We start from the raw sequence: 20808 nt of genomic DNA, 5'->3' as shown, positions 1-20808 counted from the left end.
GCAGTGTGTTGGTTGTTAGTACTCATTCTTCTCTCTCCTCTTAACCGTTTCCTAGACGTTTGTTTAGAGCTATGTCCTTTGTGCCCTTTGTTCCAGTGCCTTCCATAAAAACAGAGCCCATTGATGACTATGATCCAGCTTTAATCTGCAACACAGTACACAGTGGTCTAGGAACAGTAACACAGCCTTATTATTCCCACCATACAATGGTCTCTGAGTCTCCTTCCTGTCTTGTGGCCACGATGGCTTCTTGCCAGCAGTTGCGCTCCAGCCTGTCTTCTCCTGAATCTCGATATCCTCAACAAACCCCAGGGGCTGTAATATACCAAAGAAGCAAGAGTCTCAGTCCTAGCCACCTGGGCTACCAGCAATCCAGCTTGATGGCTGCACAAGTTTCCATTCCAGATGTGCACAGGTCTGTGCTGGTGCACACAGGCTCTCCCAGCCAAAGTGCAGCAGTGCTCCACCATTCTCCAGCCAATCAGCAGTCTTCCCCCGTGATTCACTGCTCTCCCACCACCAATCAGCAGCTGAGGTGCGAAAGCCATCAAGAATTCCAGCACATCATGTGTAGTGAAAATTTCACATCTAGCGGAGTGAGATCCAGCCAACCTCAGGTTAGCCAAGCACAAAGGTTAAGCCCAATTTCGTACCCTACCGTGATTCAGCAGCAGAGAACAGCCAAAAATGGACCGCCAGTAAGCGATCAGAAGGAAGCAGTGCCAGCTGGAGTCACGGTTAAACAGGAACAGAATCTCGACCAAGCGTATTTGGATGATGGTAAGCACGCTAATTTAAACATACCCTGTTTATCCAGTCTGCACCTCTGTATGAAAGTGGTGTGATGACCATTTTTGTAGGGTTCAACTCTATGGTTTGGAAAGTGTGTGTGTGTGTGTTTCAATACAAAATCTTTCATTTATTGAATTTTAAAAGCTGGCAGTGTTCTTTAAGGTCTGGAAATTTGTTTAATTCTCTTTGGAAAACATTTGCATTAGCATCAGATGCTCTAAATTTATGAGGCATATTTTTTGCAGTTTCACAAACAAAACTTTGAGCTGGAATTCAGAAATGTACACTTAACACCTGAATTTGTGCAGATGCTGCTTCTCTAAAATTCTTTTGTAGTTTGCTGCACCCAAAATGTTTTATATCATTCTATGAAGTTTGCAGCAGGCCTGCAGGTTTTATGTTCTGGACATTTTATAGAGGTACCTGAGTATGTAGATTACCGAAAATGTTGCTTTCTTCTTGTGAATTCGGAGGTTTCTGCTTTTGCAACCAATAAGAAAAGCTGTAGCAAGTTTTGGTTTGACTGCATCCCATGTTGTTTGCCTCATCAATTGGTCAATTAATTGTTTTAAGGTTCAACTCTTTCCTGTTGTGTTGTACAAAGCTGGGATGGGGAAAATTGCTTAGAATTCCACCCCTGTTCATTTCCATTTCAGAACTCTCGGCTATTTTGCAAGACAACAGCCAGGCTCTTAATTTAAAATATACTAGTGTCTTTCATTATAATGGGGGCACCTCACTATGGCATCCACATTTAAATAGAGTCAAGTCTTCCAGTGTGGTGGGTGGAAAACAAGGCTCTGCCTTCTGCCACACAACAGTGTTCACAACTCAGTGTTTTACTTTCTCCAATATCAATGAATGACATTGAAAACCATTCGTTTATGCAAGAGGAAGCAGTGATGTGAGGAGCAACCTCATTGGACTAAACATGCCCTATATCTCTCAAACTGTTAAATTCCATAGAATTTAATGAGAGCCATTCAAGACCCAACTCACTGGTCCCAGTTTTAAAATGCACACCCTAGCAGGAATTTCCCAAATAACTTGGCAATTTCGTTGCTGTTGTTTTTGATTTTCCTTCCTATGTGAGCTTTTGCTGAGAGGCTGGTGAACCCGGGGCTCTCTGGATGTTGTAGAACTACAACTCCCATCAGCCCTAGCTAGCGTGGTCATTTATCAGTCTCGTTCTAGTGGCTAGGAACTGGGAGAGGTAACTTGCTACTATACCATGCCTGTGACTATTTCACTGAAAAGAAGAGGGCCACTCATAGCTCAAAGCCATTCAGGAGGCTTGGCACTTCTGAACATTTTAGGGTTTATCCACACTTTGGCTTTCCTAGGCACGAGACAAGCAGAAGTGTGGACTAGCCCTTACTTCGGTTGCTGTGAACAGAGTTGGATTTAGGGGAGGGTGACCGGTTCACCTGCACTGGGGGCACCACAACAATGATAAACAATGGAGGTGGGGGACCACCAAATTTTGACAATGCACAGGGTGCTGCTGGAATTTTAAAGCTCAGAGTTTGCCACTGCTGTCGATACATCCTGAATTGCATATAGTTTGGGATACTGGCAGTCGTGTTAGTATGAAATGGTTTTCCTCCCATAGGGAAAAGGAAAAGCACAACTAATGAAACACATACCAGAGATACCGACTAGGGAGTGAAGTACCAATAGCCGTCCTATCTAATCTTTCCAGTGAAAAATTAGCACTGCAAGCCGTAATCCTATTTATTTTTTCTGAGCCGCTGTCCACTCTTTCCCCCTCTCATCCCCACAATGAACTTTGGGTCTTCATCTTACTTTGTTCTGTGTCCAGTTTTCTAACAGCCAGGATTCCTTTCATACCTCATTCTCCTTGAGAGATTTTTCATTTGCTTGTTTTGTTTTTACCACCACCCTCTCTCCTAGCAGCGCTGTCCCTCCTTGTGCTGCTACAATTTTGAATTTATTTAAATCTGTATTCATTTACGTATTGAAATAATGCATAGGCTGCTTTGCACCCAAGGATCCTGATTCAGCTTACAGAAGAACATTCCAGCACTTAGGGTGCTGTCCACCTAATCCTGCATTTGATTTAGTCCAGGGCCATTAATTGCACAAAAGTAACTTAAGGATTCAATATTTTGGTTGAGCTGCAACAGTGCATGACCCTTGTTCTTTCCTCCTGGGTTCTCCATTTTTCTGCAAGTTGTCCTTGCATTGCATATTGTTACTTCTCCTTTTTTATTCTTAGAAAGTGGAAATGAAGTTGCTCAAAGCTGGCTCTTGGAAGGCAATGAAAGCACCAAGGGTGAACTGAAGGTAGTCCTAGGACAGTAAAGGCTGCTATAGGCTTCATTCATAGACACTAGACCAGCCTTTCTCAACCCTGGATCCCCAGATGTTGTTGCACTACAACTCCCATCATCCCTGATCACTGGTCCTGCTAGTTAGGGATGATGGGAGTTGTAGCCAACAACATCTGGGGACCCAAAGCTGAGAAAGGCTGCTCTAGGCTGACTTCCCCCATGTCACTTAATAGCAACTACCGTACTTTGGGGTAGGCAAGGCTGTGCTCCACTTGGGAGGTCAAGGCAAAAATCTTGGCTTGGCACCCCAAAGGCTTGTATTCTTCATTTCCCCCACCCAACCATCCTCTGTTGTGCATGGATTCCATCTTTGGTTTGACTCACCAAGAATTCCCTCCAAACCATTTGCACACTTGCTTCATACCATGACTTGGATCCTTGGTTGGCATAGTTTGCCTGATTTGAACATGCTACTTTGCTTAATGTGTACTTCACAGCAAACTATGATTTAAGGAACCAGGAAAATGAGGTGGGAATCCACATATGAGAGAAGGGAGAGTCAAGGCCGTGGCACATTCATGGTTCAACTTAGGGGATGGAGGATGGGACACAGCTCTCATCTGTCTCCAGACAAAGTCATCAGCTACACCACATCCTTGCCATGAATGAGGAAAACATGCCTAAAGTGATGTAGAAAGTCTCTTGCATTTTCTAATTTCCCATTGCCTGGAAAACATCCATTCATACTTTCACTGTGATATTTTAATGTAGCTACTCTTTTCTGCCTCAGACACACTGAGCTTTGATGAAAGGACAGGAAATGCAAAGTTTTTCTTCTGCTTTCCCTCGAGCTTTTAGGGTGAGCAAGTTTGTATGTTTTTGAGGCTTGTGGTTTGATTAGAGAAATGATAAGTTATAATTAGAACAACTTTTTGTAGCAGGCATGACCATTTTTCTTGCAATTCATCCTGGGGTGTAGAGGATTTTTTTGAATAATTTTGCATGTAGCCGAACTACAGGATTAGGTATCAGTTGTGTCTTATCTTTATTGATTCTATGGGGTCTTCTGAACATATGCATGTGTGTATAAAATGTGTGAAATGTTCTATACAGTGTCAGGCCATTGGTCTTTCTAGCCCAGTATTATCTGCTTAGTCCAGCTGCACAAATATAAGATGGAGGACACAGGGCTTGCCAGTAGGACATGTGAAAAGGATCTAGCGGTCTTAGTAGACCACAAGCTTAACACGAGTCAGTGGTGTGATGCAGCAGCAAAAAAAAGCTAATGCTGTGCTAGGCTGCAGTAACAGAAGTATAGTGTTCAGATCAAGGGAAGTAATAGCACTGCTCTATTCTTTCTTGGCCAGACCAGACCTGGAATACTGTGTCCAGTTCTGGGTGCCACAATTTAAGGAGGATATTGACAAGCTGGAATGTGTGCAGAGGAGAGCAACCTAGATGATCAAGGGTCTGGAAACCAAGCCTTATGGGGGAAGGATGAGAGAGTTGTGTATGTTTAGCCTGGAAAAGAGGAGACTGAGAGGAGATACGATAGCCATCTTCAAGTATCTAAAGGGCTGTCACATGGAAGATGGAGCAATCTTGTTTTCTCCTGCTCCAGTGGGTGGGACCCAAACCAATGGATTCAAGTTACAAGAAAGGAGATTCCAACTAAATATCAGGAAGAATTTTCTGTTAATAAGGGCTGTTTGACAGTGGAAACAATTCCCTCAGGAGGTGGTGGACTCTTCTTCATTGGAGATTTTTAAGGAGATGTTAGAAGGCCACCTTTCATGGATGCTTTAGCTGAGATTTCTGCATTGCAGGGCGTTGGACTAGATGACCCCTGGGACCCCTTCCAATTCCAATTCCAATTCTATTACTTTCCTTTGTATCAGATAGTCTGATATATTTCTAACTGATGGTGCTAGGGACTAAACTTGGGATCGTTTGGGTGCAAAACATGTTCTGGCATGGAGTTGTGCCTCACCTCTTTCCTTCTGTTCATGCCAGATTTCCATAGGAGAAGCCATGGCTGTTTGCCTTGTAGCTTGCCTCTAAAATAGCAATGGCTCCAGTTTCTTCGTGCCTTTGCTGCAAACAAGGCACTTGCTTCTCTAATGATTTAGAAAGGTGTCTGCTCTAGGGTAACCTATATGAATTTGCAGGTTTTTGCTAGCCAGTGTGACTTCTCAACCCGTGATGTGATAACATGGGTCCTCCATCCTCGTTTCTGTTACAGGATTTTATAACTTCTCTTGCGATAGGGCCTGACTCTTATCTCCAAAGAACTGTTGTTCCACAGAAGTCATGGAGAGGCTTGAATAGCTGTTTGTAAAATGCACAAAGATCTTTGGATATAAGGTGCCACATACTTGGCTCGCTGCCCAGGTATGTCCATTATAAGGGGAAAAGGAGGGGAGGACAAGCCCAATTCCTTTTCAGAACTCTTCCTCCAGTAGTATTCTCAAGTGGCTTGCCCGACCATCTGACAACATGCGAGCTACAAATAAAAAACGATAAATCCAAACTCAGCACCGGAGGAAGGAAGAAAATGAATTGAATGATTAAAAAAAAAAGTTGTTCTACTGGCACTTCTTTGTTCTTGAATTCAGGAATCCTTTAATTGGTACAGTACAATGCCCGCAGGCAAGTTTTGCTATAAAGCGTTTCCTGTTCAGAAGAACATACAAAATCTATTAAGAGAGCAAAATCACCACAGAACGGAACTTGAGAGCCTCGCTCAGAGTACATATTCACAATTTGTGCTTGCACCCATCACGCAAAAGGTCTCTCAGGCGACAGGAAAGCCAAGAGGGGAACAAAAAACCCTCATCTATTTGGGAAACGAATATTGTTAAATCAAAGGATGGGGTGATCCTTGGGGAAGATACCTTCACCTGCCTTGCAAGCTGAGCATTCTTCTTGTGAATTTTTTGAGTGCTTCGTGCATAAATAGTGAGAATTTGCCTGTCTTGGAGCTCTGGCAAATACCGAACTTGGAGACAAGGTAAAAGACCCCGACAGTTAAGTCCGGTCGTGAACGACTCTGGGGTTGCGGCGCTCATCTCGCTTTAATGGCCAAGGGAGCTGACGTTTGTCCGCAGACAGTTTTTCCAGGTCATGTGGCCAGCATGACTAAGCCGCTTCTGGCAAAACCAGAGCAGCACACAGAAATGCCGTTTACCTTCCCACTGGAGCAGTACCTATTTATCTACTTGCACTTTAATGTGCTTTCGAACTGCTAGGTTGGCAGGAGCTGGGACTAAACAATAGGAGCTCACCCCGTTGTGGGGATTTGAACTGCCGACCTTCCGATCGGCAAGCCCAAGGCTCAGTGGTTTACACCACAGCACCACCCACGTAGTTCCAAATAAATAAGGGCAATAGCACACCAGTTACCTTGACCAATGGTAGTTCCTGGCAGCAGGCAAATTGATCACCTTGAGCAGTATTGGATGACATCTCTCATCCAAACCATCCCTATGCATGGAGGGTTCAGCCAAGGACACTGGAAGAGCCAAAGTCCAGCACCCTGTTCTCAGTGTGGCAAACCAGATGCCCGGGGGAAGCCTGCGAGCAAGACCTGAGCACAACAGTGTTCTCCCTACTTTGTGATTCCCAGCAACTGGCATTCATACTGCCTTCCACCAGTCTCCCCCCTTCTGAGGGATTAACCTTTCAATAGTGGCCGTTGTGCATCGGGTTTTATGTGCATAGGCTGTAATCAGGCACTGTAATCAGGGCTGGCACATAGTGGTGTTTGGCAAGGATGCTCTTGTTCCCTTCCATTTGATGGACTGGTTTAGATTAGAAGTATCTTCCCGTCTCGGTTCTTGCGTTTCCTCACAGGCAAAAGCTGTAGCTGTGCATGTTAGTGCAGAACATTTCCATGTGGATCAGGCATGTTAAATGCAGCATTTGACCATGGAACTGAGCTTGATGAAACATTCCCCATGGGCAAGGACCTGCCTTGGGCAGAAGAAAGAAGCTGCCAGGTTTCCCTAACCCTTCCTCCTTGCCCTGCAAGTTTTTAATACGCACCCTTTCCATATTGCGCTGTTTTTCTTTTCTGTAGTGAGATTCTAGGGCAGGCATGGCCAAACTTGGCCCTCCAATTCCCATCATCCCTGACCACTGGTCCTTTTAGCTGGGGATGATGGGAATTTTAGTCCCAAAACATCTGGAGGGCCAAGTTTGGCCATGCCTGTTCTAGGAAGTGCACCAGTTCACAGCTGCATCAGTTTGCCCCCTATTCAGATCTCATCATCTCCCCAGTTTTCTTTCTGCAAATGCCACAGGTGAGATGTGTGCAAAATTCACAGGGCAACTAGATGCAAAGGGGAACAGGAGAACAGAGAGAAATCCAAGTAGGTGCATCCTGCAGGTATGAGGAGCTGCTCCTGGTTGAATTCTTCCTTCTATATACATCTAATTGTTCCTTTACATCTGGCTACCCTTTAGATACATTTACTATTCCAGAATATCCTGCAGGCTGTGCATCAAACGTTGTAACCCCTCACTCATCTTTTATACAGCACTTTTTAAAATTTGCAAAGCAGTCGGGGTGTCTCTCCTCACGATAATTTCGTGAGATAGCTTCCTGTCACTGCCATTCCACAGACGAGAGTACTGAGGCCAAGAGACGTTCCCCAAGGCCTTGCAGTGATTTCATCCCAGAGCTAAGTCCAGCTCTCTCTTCATTGGACCACATTGGCTCTAAAGCCGCCAACAGTTACCAGCACTGAGAAATCAGTTTCTAGATGACACACAACCACTTTCAGTGATGATTTTGAAATACGGTAAGAGTTGCCCAAGAGGAATGTGGCTGGGAACTCAACCACAATAAAACTCATTCCCAGACAAGCTGTGGACATGATTGCACCACAATGTAAATCACAAGCTACTCCCTTGCTCCTGTAAAGGAGGCTATAGAAATACCAAAGTCATTGACCAAAACAAGATGTAATGTCACAGTAATTTAAGGTTGCCACACGTCCAGACATATCCAGAATACTGCAGTCAGCAGCCGTGTCTGGGCGGAAATCGGCAAAAATGTCCGGGAACATCCAGATGTATGGCAACCCATGTCGGCAGTGCCATTTTTGCACTAAAAAATAGCTCAAGACCAGCAAAAAAAATTGCATTTTTTAATCTACAGTAATTAATTTTTTTAAAACTGTTAAAAGGGATGTTAACAAACTCTGCATGAAGCATCAAGTCAGATTCTTCTTATTATATATAGCGCCTTATACCGTCTATGGAACTGAAGCATAAATATTTCTAATTGCGCTCAAGAGCAGTTGGTCTCTAACCAGGCTGCGTTATGATTTATCCTTGACTCAGGAACTTTTTTCAACTTCTGTGGTTTAGCTCCTTCAGCTCCATTTTCCTTTATCCCCATTCTCTCTGTCCATTTATTGACTGGAGGTCTCTCGACTGTCGTTCTCCTGCTGCCCATCTCTGCTTCCAGCACCAAACTGAATCCTTCCACACTCTCCCTGATTCCTACTCTAGCATTCATTTTCATGCTACTCTTCCTCCAAGGATCTCAAAATTCCTTGTCCCCATTTTATCTTCATAACAACCCTGCAGAGGCATGTTAGGGTGAGAGAAATTCACTAGCCCTGCATCACTCAGTGAACTTTGTGAATGAATGGGGATATGAGCCTGGGTTGTACTGGCTCATGACTGAGACTTTACCCAAGGGTTGCCGGTGTTATTTTTCTCAAAGGACTCTCTTAAACATCTCCAGATGTTCAGCAATTGAGGGTTTTCCTGACACAAAGCTGGGGGGGAGTACATCTGCTAAATTTCTGTGCCTAACAGATAGAAAAGACTCAGGAGTTCGATAGGAAATGGCCCAGAACAGTGCCAAATATCTCCCTCATTTCATTGGGCCTTCATGCGGCTGGCCAATGTGAGCAGCCATCCTTTCCCCTCTAAGAATGCCCAGGGAATGATGATGTCACCTTGTTCCTATTCGGCCATTCTGCAGCAAATTGGAGCAGTGTCTGTGACTGGTGTTCTGCTGCTATTTCATGTGGTGGCATATTCCTCCCCCCCTTACTTTCTCCCAGTTTAGGAGAACAGCCAGAGCTCAGTGGTAGAGCATCTGCTGTATGCGAAGAAGGTCCCAGGTTAAATCTCTGGCATCTCTAGGTAGGGCTGGGAATGGCGCCGGTCTAAAATTATGGAGTGCCAGTGCAAGTCCACATCCTTCAACATGTCCCAGAGGAAAACCAGGATGAGGGTCTTTCGGGGCCTTGCTCCCGCACAAGTCATTTGACCCATGTGAGAGCATGCCCCCCCCCAAATGTGCATCTTTCAGGGCCACAATCTCGTGGGAACCAGGTGACTCCTACAAGAACATGGCGCCCCAAAATTCGTGTCTTTCGGGGCCGCGATCTTGCAAGCATGGCACCCAAAAATGGGATGTCCCGATTAAATAAGGAGAGTTGAGGGGTATACCAGTCTCATCCACTGAGCTGGATGGGACCAGTGATCTCACTCAGTATAAGGCAGCCTCCTGTGTTAAGGGGAGACAGAACAAAAACCCCTACCACTTCCATAGAACAACAAATAATGAATTTCTGACTCCTCCTTTAATTATTATTACTACTATCTCTCACCCCATCCCTGACAGTAGCTTTCACCTTACCCAACTTGTTTTCAAAGTAATCGTGATACGTTGCATGGACTTGACTTCTTAAACAAGGAATTGCTAACCTCGACCACATCACGATTTCTCACTGTTAGCTGCAATCAAACATTCTCCTGAACCCAAGGGGTTAAATGTGGGGACAGGGGTGCGCCCACACACCCCTCTTCCAACATCCTTGCATATGTTGCACATGGCCATCAGCCACTGACCTTCCCTGTGTTGCATGGAAAAGTCTGCATGGGGTTTCTGCTCATGTCCACTTGAATTTTAGTAGATTCCTCTGCGTGATCAGAGACCCTGTTTTACTGGGATCCCCAGTTGCACAGGGAGTTCTGCTCATGTCAAATGAACGAAACCAGAAGCTCCCTGCAGGCTTTGCTTTGGGTACCAGGGGTGAGGAGCATGAAGCGCATGAGACTTGCCCCCGCCTTTAGTCCTTGCATATTCAGGCGAACTCCTGAATAGCACTATTAATTTTAACACAGATATTGGTCAGGAAGAGAGTCTGCCTTTTCAAAATAAATATTAGGAGAAGAAATAAAATTGAAAGCTTTTTTTTTCTAGATTCCACCATCATAAAAATTATGCTCACATTTCCACTGAATCTCATATTCATATTCAGCAGCCGCTTAGAATCTCATTACAAAAATTTAGCTCCTGGACAAAACAGACCATGTAATCATTTATAAATAAATGTCAGTTTGATTTATTTGTTGCAGCCACAAGACTTAGGAACCACTCGTTAGCACTTGGAACAAAACCTGAATAGCATGAAACACCCACACACTGTAAAACAACAGGTACTCTCACACTTGTTCAGTATTAGATTCAGGTAGGTAGCCGTGTTGATTAGGTAGCCATAGGTATTTCGACTTGTTCAGTAGTAAGCAAGTATAAATGTTTTGATTGAATAAAAACATCCAGCATCAATACAGAACAGCTGTCCACATCAGAAATCTCCTGGTAATCTCACATTGATCCATATAGAGTAAAGAGCATAGGAATTTGCAAAATGCAATTGCATTGTTGCCAATTTCAGTTGAAATTCACAGATATGTGCAGTGCAAATGGCTACATGTCTACTCAGAAGTAATACCCATTGAATTCAGTGGAACTTTCTCCCAGATGTGTGCAGTGCTTTTTCTTTCCTTAAAAAAATATGTTTAGGGTACTCTCATTTTCCTACTCATATTGAAATACTTCCCCTCAGTGAGGCCAAACTTAGATTCACAAAATGTTTAGGGGTATGTGTACCCCTGCGTCCCCCCCCCCAAAAAAGCACTGGATGTGTGTATAGGATTTTGAAGCATAGCACTTAGAATCATAGAATTGTAGAGTTGGGGGGGACACCGAGGGCCATCTAGTCCAACCCCCTGCAATGCAGGAATCTTTTGCCCAACATGGGGCTCGAATCCACAACCCTGAGATTAAGAGTCTCGTGTTCTTCCAACTGTCTGTTATTGCAATATGGAAGGCATTAGCTGGAATCTAAGAAGGGTGAAAGCATGTCTGAGAATTAGTCTATGTCAACTAAATAGTTTTAAAACCTGTTTTGTTATTTAAGCGTAACGTACTATGGTGCTGGCTTAGCCTTGGCCAAAATAGCTAAGCCACATCGAATAAACACATCGTGTACAATGTTTTTGGCTGCAAGTGGTCTGATACCCATAAAGCAATTGACCAAAAAGCCAGATGTCTGAATCACTGAGACAAATTTTTGGGACCAGTTGAAAGTTAGGTTGACTAAATGTAATAGGACCTTCTTTCTCCAAGAAGCACATTTTTGGCAGTTTTATCATCCGGCATGGATGGTAATCTAATCCAGTAGTTGAAAGGGTACAAATGCAGTTTAATTTAAACTGGTAAATGTCCAATTCCTGTGCTTAAACAAACAGAGTGAACACCTGGTTGGGGGTTCCTTATGTACAGATTAGAGTTTTGCTCTGTAAGAGTTTGAGACAAGGCAGCAGTGGGCGCTCCATATCTCTGCACGATGATGTAACTGTGGCCAATGAAATGTGACACACAAGTGGTATGGAAATGGTTTTCATGCCCCTTCACATGACCTGTATTGAGCATTCATCCTGCACAAAACTTATGTGGAAATTAGATTATATTGAGCATTTTCTCTGATTTGTTTGTGGGGCGGTTCTCCGACAATGGCCATCCATCCTGCATTTATCCTGATATACTTTCATGCTGTTTATAGATCTCCCCATTAGTTATTTGTTCATCCCACCATTTACTGTGCATTTCACTGTCACTTTCCAAACCACGAAAATATGCTTCTTTTTTTAAAAGTGCATTTACTGTGCTTGGGCAACAGAGCCTTTTAATCTACTTTAGCTATGCAAATTTAAAGTTGAGTCCCTCTCAAAAGAGTGACAGCCTGGATGCACCCTATTACAGACGACCCTCTTTTATTGCTGTGCAGCAGAGGCAAGAGTTTGGTGATGGATTCTATTCTTGATTTTCTGAATATAAAGATTTTAAAGTCTGAGCTTTACCACCTCTGCATGTTTTGCCAAAACATCCGGTGCTTCCCCCACCCTGCCTTTGCAAGCAATGAGAAAGAAATTACCTGGTGGTGAATCACGCCAATTTTCCACCCGGTTTGCCAATCCCTTTTCTAAAGAATAGTTGTGTGTTAGGGGGAACCTCCTATCTACCCACAGCTGTATTTGGCATGAAAGCATGACTAAGTTTATTCACCAAATCTAGGACAACTCTCTTAAGTTGGATGCTGCAGATTTCTGGAGAAATGTTTAAACCAGACAGGAACTAGGCTAGAAAGAAATACAGCAGCGAGGAAACTAGTGTTTGGATGGGCTATAGACCAGATTGATCTACCATCTGCAATTAGACGAGAAACAAACAAACAAATAAACCCAAGAGTATGTCTAGAACCAACCCAGGGACTGAGTCATCTGCAAGAACAACGATGAACACAAAATTACAGCATGTACTTTTGCAGCATTCGCACATAGGAAACATCTGGTTGGTTTAAATCTCGCTCCTTGATTTTCTGGCCTTCTTAAGTTCAGAAGGTGGAGGGTATGGAGAACCCATTTGTGCAGGTTGGAGAGAAATCCTTAGAGCTTGAGATCCATTGGGGAGAGTGAAGCAAGTTGTCTCAGGAAGTTGATTTTGTGTGGCATGAAAGGAGAGCAGCTTGTTCGCTATTTAATTCATCATTGCTGTATTTTTTTACTGCTAGAGGGGCCTTTCGTATTATACACTTCAACCTGGGTATTGGGGTGCCATTTGTTGTTTTGACTTAGGTAACAAAGCACCTTGGGCTGTTCTTGTTCATATGAGGCCCATGCTTACACAGAGTTGTAGTCAACATTAGCAGACCCTGATAATTATCTGATATTAGAAGAGAGAGTTCAGACTTCATGGAACATTTCTTTCTGTGCTACAGGAATGCAGGACCTTCTCAGGAGTATAGCCTTGTGCAGGAGACATGGGTTATATGTTCTGCCAGATGTATCTAATGGGGTCATCAGAAGTGAGCACACATGTGCATTTCTTCTTGTTGGTTCTACAGATTCGTCATTTCTTCTCCATCCTTTCCAGAACCTTGACTGCACTGTCTTGCCCATCTTTTTGCAAATATTTCTCCCCTTTGCACTTGTCATAGCTATGGCTGGGCTGCTTGTCCCGGGAGTGCAAAATAACCACAGCAGATCTCCTCTTGCCTCCAAAAACCTAGACCCTGAAGCGTCAGTGCCTGCTGATGGAGGCAGCCATAAAAGAATACAGCAGGAGACTGGGTTTTTGCTCTGTGAGTTTTGTCTGAAGTATTTGTTTCAGTCGGAGTTAGCACTGGGCCGGTTGGAGCTATACGGAGAGTTGCATTCCAGTTCACAGAAAAGGTGCCTCAAGAATGTTAACACTGCCATAAGGGGTCATAACCAAAGTTCTCCATTATACGCTGCATGATTAACTTGTGGAATTCATTGCTGCAAGATGTGGCAGTGGCCACGGGCTTAGAGGGCTTTACAGATGATGAGAGATCTGACAAAGTCTATTCAGTAACAGGTTTGAAAGGGATTGCTGGGGGGGGGGGCTCTGAGTATGTGAAAAATTTGATTTCTCCCCCTCAATAAATATATGCATGTCTGTAAACTGGGAGTAAACATTTAGGGGTTCTATAGGGGGACGAGATATCAACAGAATGGCAGAGACAGTTCTATTTCATACCCCTCTAAAATGATAGCATTCTGAAGCAAATAAATCTACAATCCCAATAAACATTGTAGGTGCAAGACAATCTGTTTATAATTAATCCAGATTTGTTTGCAGAAATTTTGCAGGGACGTTATACAAGCTTGGTTGTTTATTGAATGTTTGTTCTGATTTCTTCACTGGGAGGTTACACGAGGTGCATCAATCGTTATCCCTCACTTTCCAGTGCATTTTCCTGTCACTTTACTTAATGCAAAAAGTTTGCTTTTTTGGGGTAGCAGATGTGTTGCACCAGAGCGCAGTATCAGCTTTAATGGCGTGACCTGAGTTTGCCAGTATGTGATTGAATCCCATTTGAAAATAGCAGCAGTCTTGGAAGCACCCTTAGTAATCTTCAAGCCAACAATATTTTAACCTGGTCTCAGTTGTGTTGCATGTTCTGAACTAAGCAGCATCTTCTATATTTCATGGTGCTCTTAAATGTGGGGAAACCCTTTGAAATAAGGCTAAGAGACATTCCTTAATATACCAGACACATACTATCTGTACATTAACCAGGGAGGCAGCCAAACCTTGCATGCAGAAATGTAAGGTAATTTGAACTAGACTAAGAAATGCAATCAAATGCGCGGAGTTTGAATTTGTTTCCTTGATTTTCTATACAGGGCTGGTTAAGCATTCCCTAAGTGTGAGATGGCTGAAGTTGGTTTTGGTGTATGTGTATTTTTTGTTTAATAAAAAATTACTTCATCATCTATGAATGAATCAAGTCAAATATAGGACCAAGAAGAGAGAGAGAGATGTATGAATGACTCCTCTGACATTTGCAATGTCTCATTTGGGGCTGGTTTATTTGGATGGTTTTAAACCTCGATGGAAAGAGTGAGGATGACTTAAGGCTAGCAGTGACACACAGTTGTGTGTATCTTTCCTCCTCCTTTAAAAAAAATAATAATTCACCAGAAGCATCCACAGGAGGCTAAAGGTTTAAGCAGATGAACAGGAGTGGGGAGCTGCTGATTAACCCTTTCCCTTCCAGTCATTCTACCCTCCAAAACCATCTTCCAGCTACTTTTTCCAAACTGAGGGAAAAGATATGGGAGCCTGTATATTTTCCTCCATGTGTAGAGATGGTTGGTTATGAGCATGAAAAGCATGGGGAAAGGGAGAAACTGCCCGCCACAGCCAATCCTCTGCTTAATCCCCCACAGCTACCTTTGATTAAGGGAATCATCCACAGCAAGCTCACACAGCAGCATGTTATATCTTGTGTGAGTAAATGAAAAAGTGCTACTTTTAGCCTCAAGCGGATGAGGGCAATCCAGGTGCAATATTAACCTCATCAGACTAAAAATATGGTCTGTATATGTAATATATTGTTGGCTTTTGCACAAGATCGCTACCCAACATCAGAAGCCAGTGCAGATTGAATGCACTGATTTCCGTGGCTGTAGGAATCTGAATGCATGCACGTGAAGACAGATCTGACTTGGCAACTCGGTGGCATGCAGGAGCTCCCAGGTTCAGTTCCTGGCCCTTCCAGTTAAAAGCACCTGGTAAGAGGTGATGGGAAAGACATTTACCTGAGACCCTGGAGAGCAGGTACCAGCAGCTGGGAGTACTGATTGAGAGGGACAACTCGTTTGACCTGGTACAATGGTATGTTCCTATATAGGTAGTTGTTGAATGAAAGGGGGGGAATGAACCTGGTTACTATATGCTTATTCCCCTCAGGATTTAAGGCCATGGTCCTCTGCTCACTTATGTGTGCAAGCACACAGACCTTTTTAGCTCCAGTGGGATTTGCATATGTATTGGCTGGGTTTGAGGTTCGGGGTGAACCCCTCTATGGTGTGGACACGTATGCCTTCAATGAAGTGTGTAAAAAAAAGATTAAGGCAGCGGAGTGATTCATGATGTTTGGCATGGGAGGCAGAGAAGGCATCGTGAGGAGGCTTTGCAAAGGCATCTTTTCTGAAGCAGCATTTGTGCAAGCGTGGACATAGACATGAAGCCTAGAAACAAGGACGGGTCAGGCGGTTGTCTAAGAAGCAGGCCTGGGGAAAGGATAAATCTCTAGAACAGCCCTTTGTGTAATTTTTTGTGGGTTAGAAGTAGGAGGAGGGAGAGGGGGAGGGAGAGAGAGAGAGAGAGAGAGTCAGGATGCTTTTAGCATCCGGTTGCCCAGGAAAGTATAAAGACAAGAGAAGACTTCTTACCATCCTTTGCTATTCAATATTTACAGGCTATAAAACCCAACCTCTTGGATAATGGCATTGTCCCAAGTGAATCTCCACCCTCCCCATCTCTCCCACTTCCTCATTCTTCACTTCTACGGGAACTGCTACGTGCCCTCTGTCTTTGAGCTCTTTGCTCTCCTACTTTCAAGACTTGCCTGGTTTTTTTGGGGGGGGGGTCTAGAAGACACCATGTCACACACCCCCGGTGCCCCCTCCTCCTCCTCCTCTCTCCCATTATTTCCCAACTTTCCCCCTCATCTACATCTGAGCTGTGACCTCTCGCAAAACACTGTTGTAAATCCATACTGTCTTCCTCTTCCTGCTCCCTGGAAGGTTCAGGAGGGGTAGGTGGTCTCCACCATTCCTCCTCTGACCAGCCTCTGACAGATAGAGACTGAGACTGCTTTTGGCACCAGTCTCTGCCTACCACCAGCTCTGACTGCCCATCAGCAGCATACCACCCTCCTTCACATATTACCTCTGAGGGAGAAGGTCCCAGGTTCACCTTCTGGCATTTCCAGGTAGGACTGGAAGAGTCCTGCCTGAAACCATGGACAACTGATGACAGTCAGTGTAGACAGTACTTAGCTAGATGGACTGAGGTATCTGACTTGATAGACTACAGCTCAGCAGGAAAAAAAGATTTCCCATCCTTGGTCTTTAGCTGTTGCAGCTGACAGACACTGGACTAGGCTGTTCTTATCTATGGTAGCTTGCACAATGCCCTAGGCCCAGAGATGTTTGAAAGGAAGGCGTACAACTGTAAGGCTACTCCGTGGGCCTTGCGTGGTCTCTAATCCCCTCTGCTGTAACTAGTCTTTTGGCACTTGGGAAACCAGTGAAAAGTGTTGCTTGATGATTATGGATAAGAGGCCATATTGAACAGGGCAACCAGAACGATCAAGCGCTTTGAACGCCTTCTGTGTTAGGAAAGTGTACCTTATCTTGTGATTTTTTAGTTTGCAGAACAATGCTAAAAGGGAGAGATAATTAACGATGGGGAAGAAAGTCGTTCGGTTCGCATTTTAATGTAAACCCACCAATTTTGCGCCAACGATAATGCAAATCGAGAGACCACCCTTCAAAATTTCCACTTTTCCAAGTGTTGTGATGCAATTCTGTGACCCAAAAATTCATAGAAAAGTTCACAATTCATATTAGTGAAATTAGCATATATAAATGCATTGTGTAGGAGAAAACCGCGGGAAAACCCACTTTATTGCACAAAATTTTATGCAGATACATATGTGCTAAGAGAAATTTGCACAATCATGCATGCAAAATTCCATGCAGGCTTTTTTTAAAAAAAAAAAAAAAAAGAATTGCAAACTAACATGGGCAAAGTGTGAACACCAGGTTGGGAAAATAAGTAACTGAGAGAAATTGAAATTGACAGATTCCTCCTTCCATAGAAATAATAGACGTCTATTAAACATTGCATGTGTTTTGAATTCTGTAATACTTATAAAACCTTAATTAACAATAACTTTGGATAAAGAGAACTTTATTCTCCCTGTCCCATAATCCTAGGACTTGGGGCCACTTAATTTAAACCAACTGAGAGACAAAAGAAAGTATTTTTTTCACATGATGCAAAATTAATATGTGCATTTCCTCCCCACTAGATGCGGCAATAGCCATTGGCTTTAGCTGGCTTTAAAAGGAGGTTAAATTAATTAATGGAGGATAAGTCTGTCAGTGGTTATGAGTCATAGTAGCCAAATGCAGCATCCATGTTTAGAATCAGTATGCCACTGATTACAGTGGGAGAGGATTTTTGCTTTCTAAAGTGGCTGGCCAGTATGGGAATGAGTACTCTGAATTTTACTAGGTTATAGCTTCATCTACCAGGGCTCTTCTTGTGCTCAGTGCTATCACTGGGGGCAGACCCAGCAATAGTGGTTTTTCTAGTCCATGGGTAGGCAAAATAAGGCCCGGGGGCTGGATCTGGCCCAATCGCCTTCTAAATCCGGCCTGCGGATGGTCTGGGAATCAGTGTGTTTTTACATGAGTAGAATGTGTCCTTTTATTTAAAACACATCTCTGGGTTATTTGTGGTGCCTGCCTGGTGTTTTTACATAAGTAGAATGTGTGCTTTTATTTAAAATGCATCTCTGGGTTATTTGTGGGGCATAGGAATTCATTCATTATTTTTTTCAAAATACCAGTATAATATGGCCCCCCACAAGGTCTGAGGGACAGTAGACCGGCCCCCTGCTGAAAAAGTTTGCTGACCCCTGCATCTAGTCCATCAGGAAAGTATTATTGCTATTGGAAAGGCTTCTCCAGAGCTTGACCTTCTAAGTAAAAATGTTCCCTGTGTTCCACAAGTCATTAAAACCACCCTCTCTCCTCCTTGTTTGTATGTAGAGAGGGTTTCTCCCCCCACCCAACCTGGCAGTGCAAATAACTCAAGCCTTTAATCACAGCTAGACCATAATATTTACTAGCATTTCAGCAATATTGTGGCGAACAGATCAAGACATTCATTTCCTCTTTTGCATGCAGTGAGCGATACATGCAGTGCACGTCTGGTTTATGGCAGGAAACTCATGTTGCTACACACAGATGCTCGGCTGCGCACAGAACCCAGCTAGGTTTAATTGGGATGATTTGAAGCAAATGAAGGAGAGAGAGAGAGGAGGTTTAGGAGGAAACGCAGCCTCTCCCTTTGGCCCCCATGTTGGACCTGTTTTGTGTTGCTTTGCTCAGGCTGTTGTTGAGGGAAAGAGCCTGACGTCAGCAGCCATTGTGTGCTGAAATTGGGTATAGGCAAATCTGTCAGTATCAATTTCTCTCCGTTTTTCATTTTGCCAATCTGAACTTCAGTTTCCACACCAGTTGGCATTTTTTAAAAAAAGTCCTCATCTGCCTTTTAGGGTGAATTTCTTCTAACACACACTTTTGTAAGCAATTTTTGCCTAATATACACAATTTTTTGTAGAGCATTTCCTCCCAATATAATTCGTGTATGTAGTTTTCACAGATCATTCATTACATTTCCTCTCCTCCTGGTCTTCCACTGACAATGCCTCATTTATCTACCCCGAATCCTCCTTTTCCTTCTGCTCACTGGGTCACAATTCTCCTCCCTGTAAAACATTGGAAATGCATGAACCATCCTTTGAAAGGATGCTGTTGCTTCTATCCTTTCCTCTCTCACTGTAGCCTATTTGTGTGTCAAATTTTGAACTGTAAGCTTCTTGGGGCAGGGACCTTGTTTGCTACTCCCCAAGATGCCCTTCATATTGCTGTGTTAGCCATCACTTCCACAGTCCAGGAAGTTAAAATTTCTTGCCTCGAGAATGCGAAGCACACTGTAACGTCTTGCTAGATCTGTTATGATGGCAAAACAAATTCTATGGAAACCATTGTGAAGGCTGGCCTGGGACAGCTGGGGAAAGCCTTGTGTTGTTGATGTTTTTGGCATCATCTTGATCTGGATTGAGATCCTCGAATTCTGTGGGGGGAACCCAGGAGAGAGCATTCTTTTTCTTCTTTTTTTCCATACCCAAAGTGAAGCCCTGCCAAGCTGGCATAAACGCCCTCAACTTTCCAGGGGCTTCTTTCCAAACACAGTGTGTGCCGCCTCCTAAAGATAGTCTTTACAGTGGCCAGGCCTGGTGGAAAACATGAAGTCTGCATGGATTAGCGCTGGAATTCATTTGGACTGATGACTTGGGCTTCCCTCTATAAACAGCAGTAGTGTTTTCATCTTTTGGACTGGGCTACACATTTCAGATCCCTCCTCCTCCTCCTCCTCCTCCTCCTTCCTGATAGGCTTGCCTGAAGTTCAAGCTGTGCTGCAGAAGGCACATTGCAAAACCCTATTTCTGAGCGTGGAAAATAGCATGAAATCAATGTGGCATGTTATATATTATTTAAAAATAAATAAATTACCCAGTCCTGCTTTCAGAGGGGGCTCTATTTTACTTTTTAAAGAGCACAGGAGTAGGCTTTTCAAAAAAGAAAAGAAAAAAAAGAATATTTTTATTTCCAGGTGAAAGGAAAAATAAAGTTTCCACTTTCATCATTAGCCTATGGCATGATTTTTATTTTTATTTTTTATAAAGTTCCCTTTGACCAATTTCCTTAAAGCATTGCACTCAGAGTGCATTCCACTTCTGGGTATCTTAGCATGTGTGTGTGTGTTGTTTTTTTAAGGAAAGGGTACTGATTCTTTTAGTGGAAGCAAAAGCTTATATTGGCAGAAGATTACATAGGCTTTAAAGTTACACCAGATCTCTTTATTGGGCAGGAGTGCAACATAACTTAAAAATAATTAATATGGAATCAAAGTGGGGTGGGATTGAGATTTCTATGAAATGCACAGTGCTGAAAATTGCTTTCACGTTTCTAAGCGCTAAAGTGCTTTAGCATTTTTCTCAGAAAATTTCTTTTCCTCCTCTCCCTAGAAAAAGGAAGCTGCCTTGTAAGTCGCCCCCCCCCCCCCAGTACCATCCCTGAACTACCACAATGCCCTATTATTGCAATGCAATACCCTAATGCAAAATGATGGCCAGGGTGCTGAAACGGTGTTGCAAGGTATCAATCCCTGTTAAAAACTTAATTCCCTGGCCAGAGTGCTGGAAGCTACACAGGTGAGTGATGAGTCCACTGCAGATCG

The 20808-nt window shown here is 43.5% G+C and overlaps 1 protein-coding gene across 5 annotated transcripts in view; it reads left to right on the top strand.

Moving 5' to 3' along the window:
• Nucleotides 1–20808, top strand: part of NFATC2 (nuclear factor of activated T cells 2) — a 138213-nt gene that overhangs the window by 87582 nt on the left and 29823 nt on the right. For all 5 annotated transcript variants that reach the window (XM_077929295.1, XM_028735215.2, XM_028735213.2 and 2 more), the window contains exon 9: nucleotides 97–780. In XM_077929295.1, coding sequence (XP_077785421.1) covers nucleotides 97–780 — 684 coding nt within the window. The remainder of the gene's footprint in view (nucleotides 1–96; nucleotides 781–20808) is intronic.

The sequence above is a fragment of the Podarcis muralis genome, chromosome 5, assembly GCF_964188315.1.
Source record: "Podarcis muralis chromosome 5, rPodMur119.hap1.1, whole genome shotgun sequence".
NCBI classification, from domain to species: domain Eukaryota; kingdom Metazoa; phylum Chordata; class Lepidosauria; order Squamata; family Lacertidae; genus Podarcis; species Podarcis muralis.
This window is presented reverse-complemented; position numbering and strand designations above follow the sequence as displayed.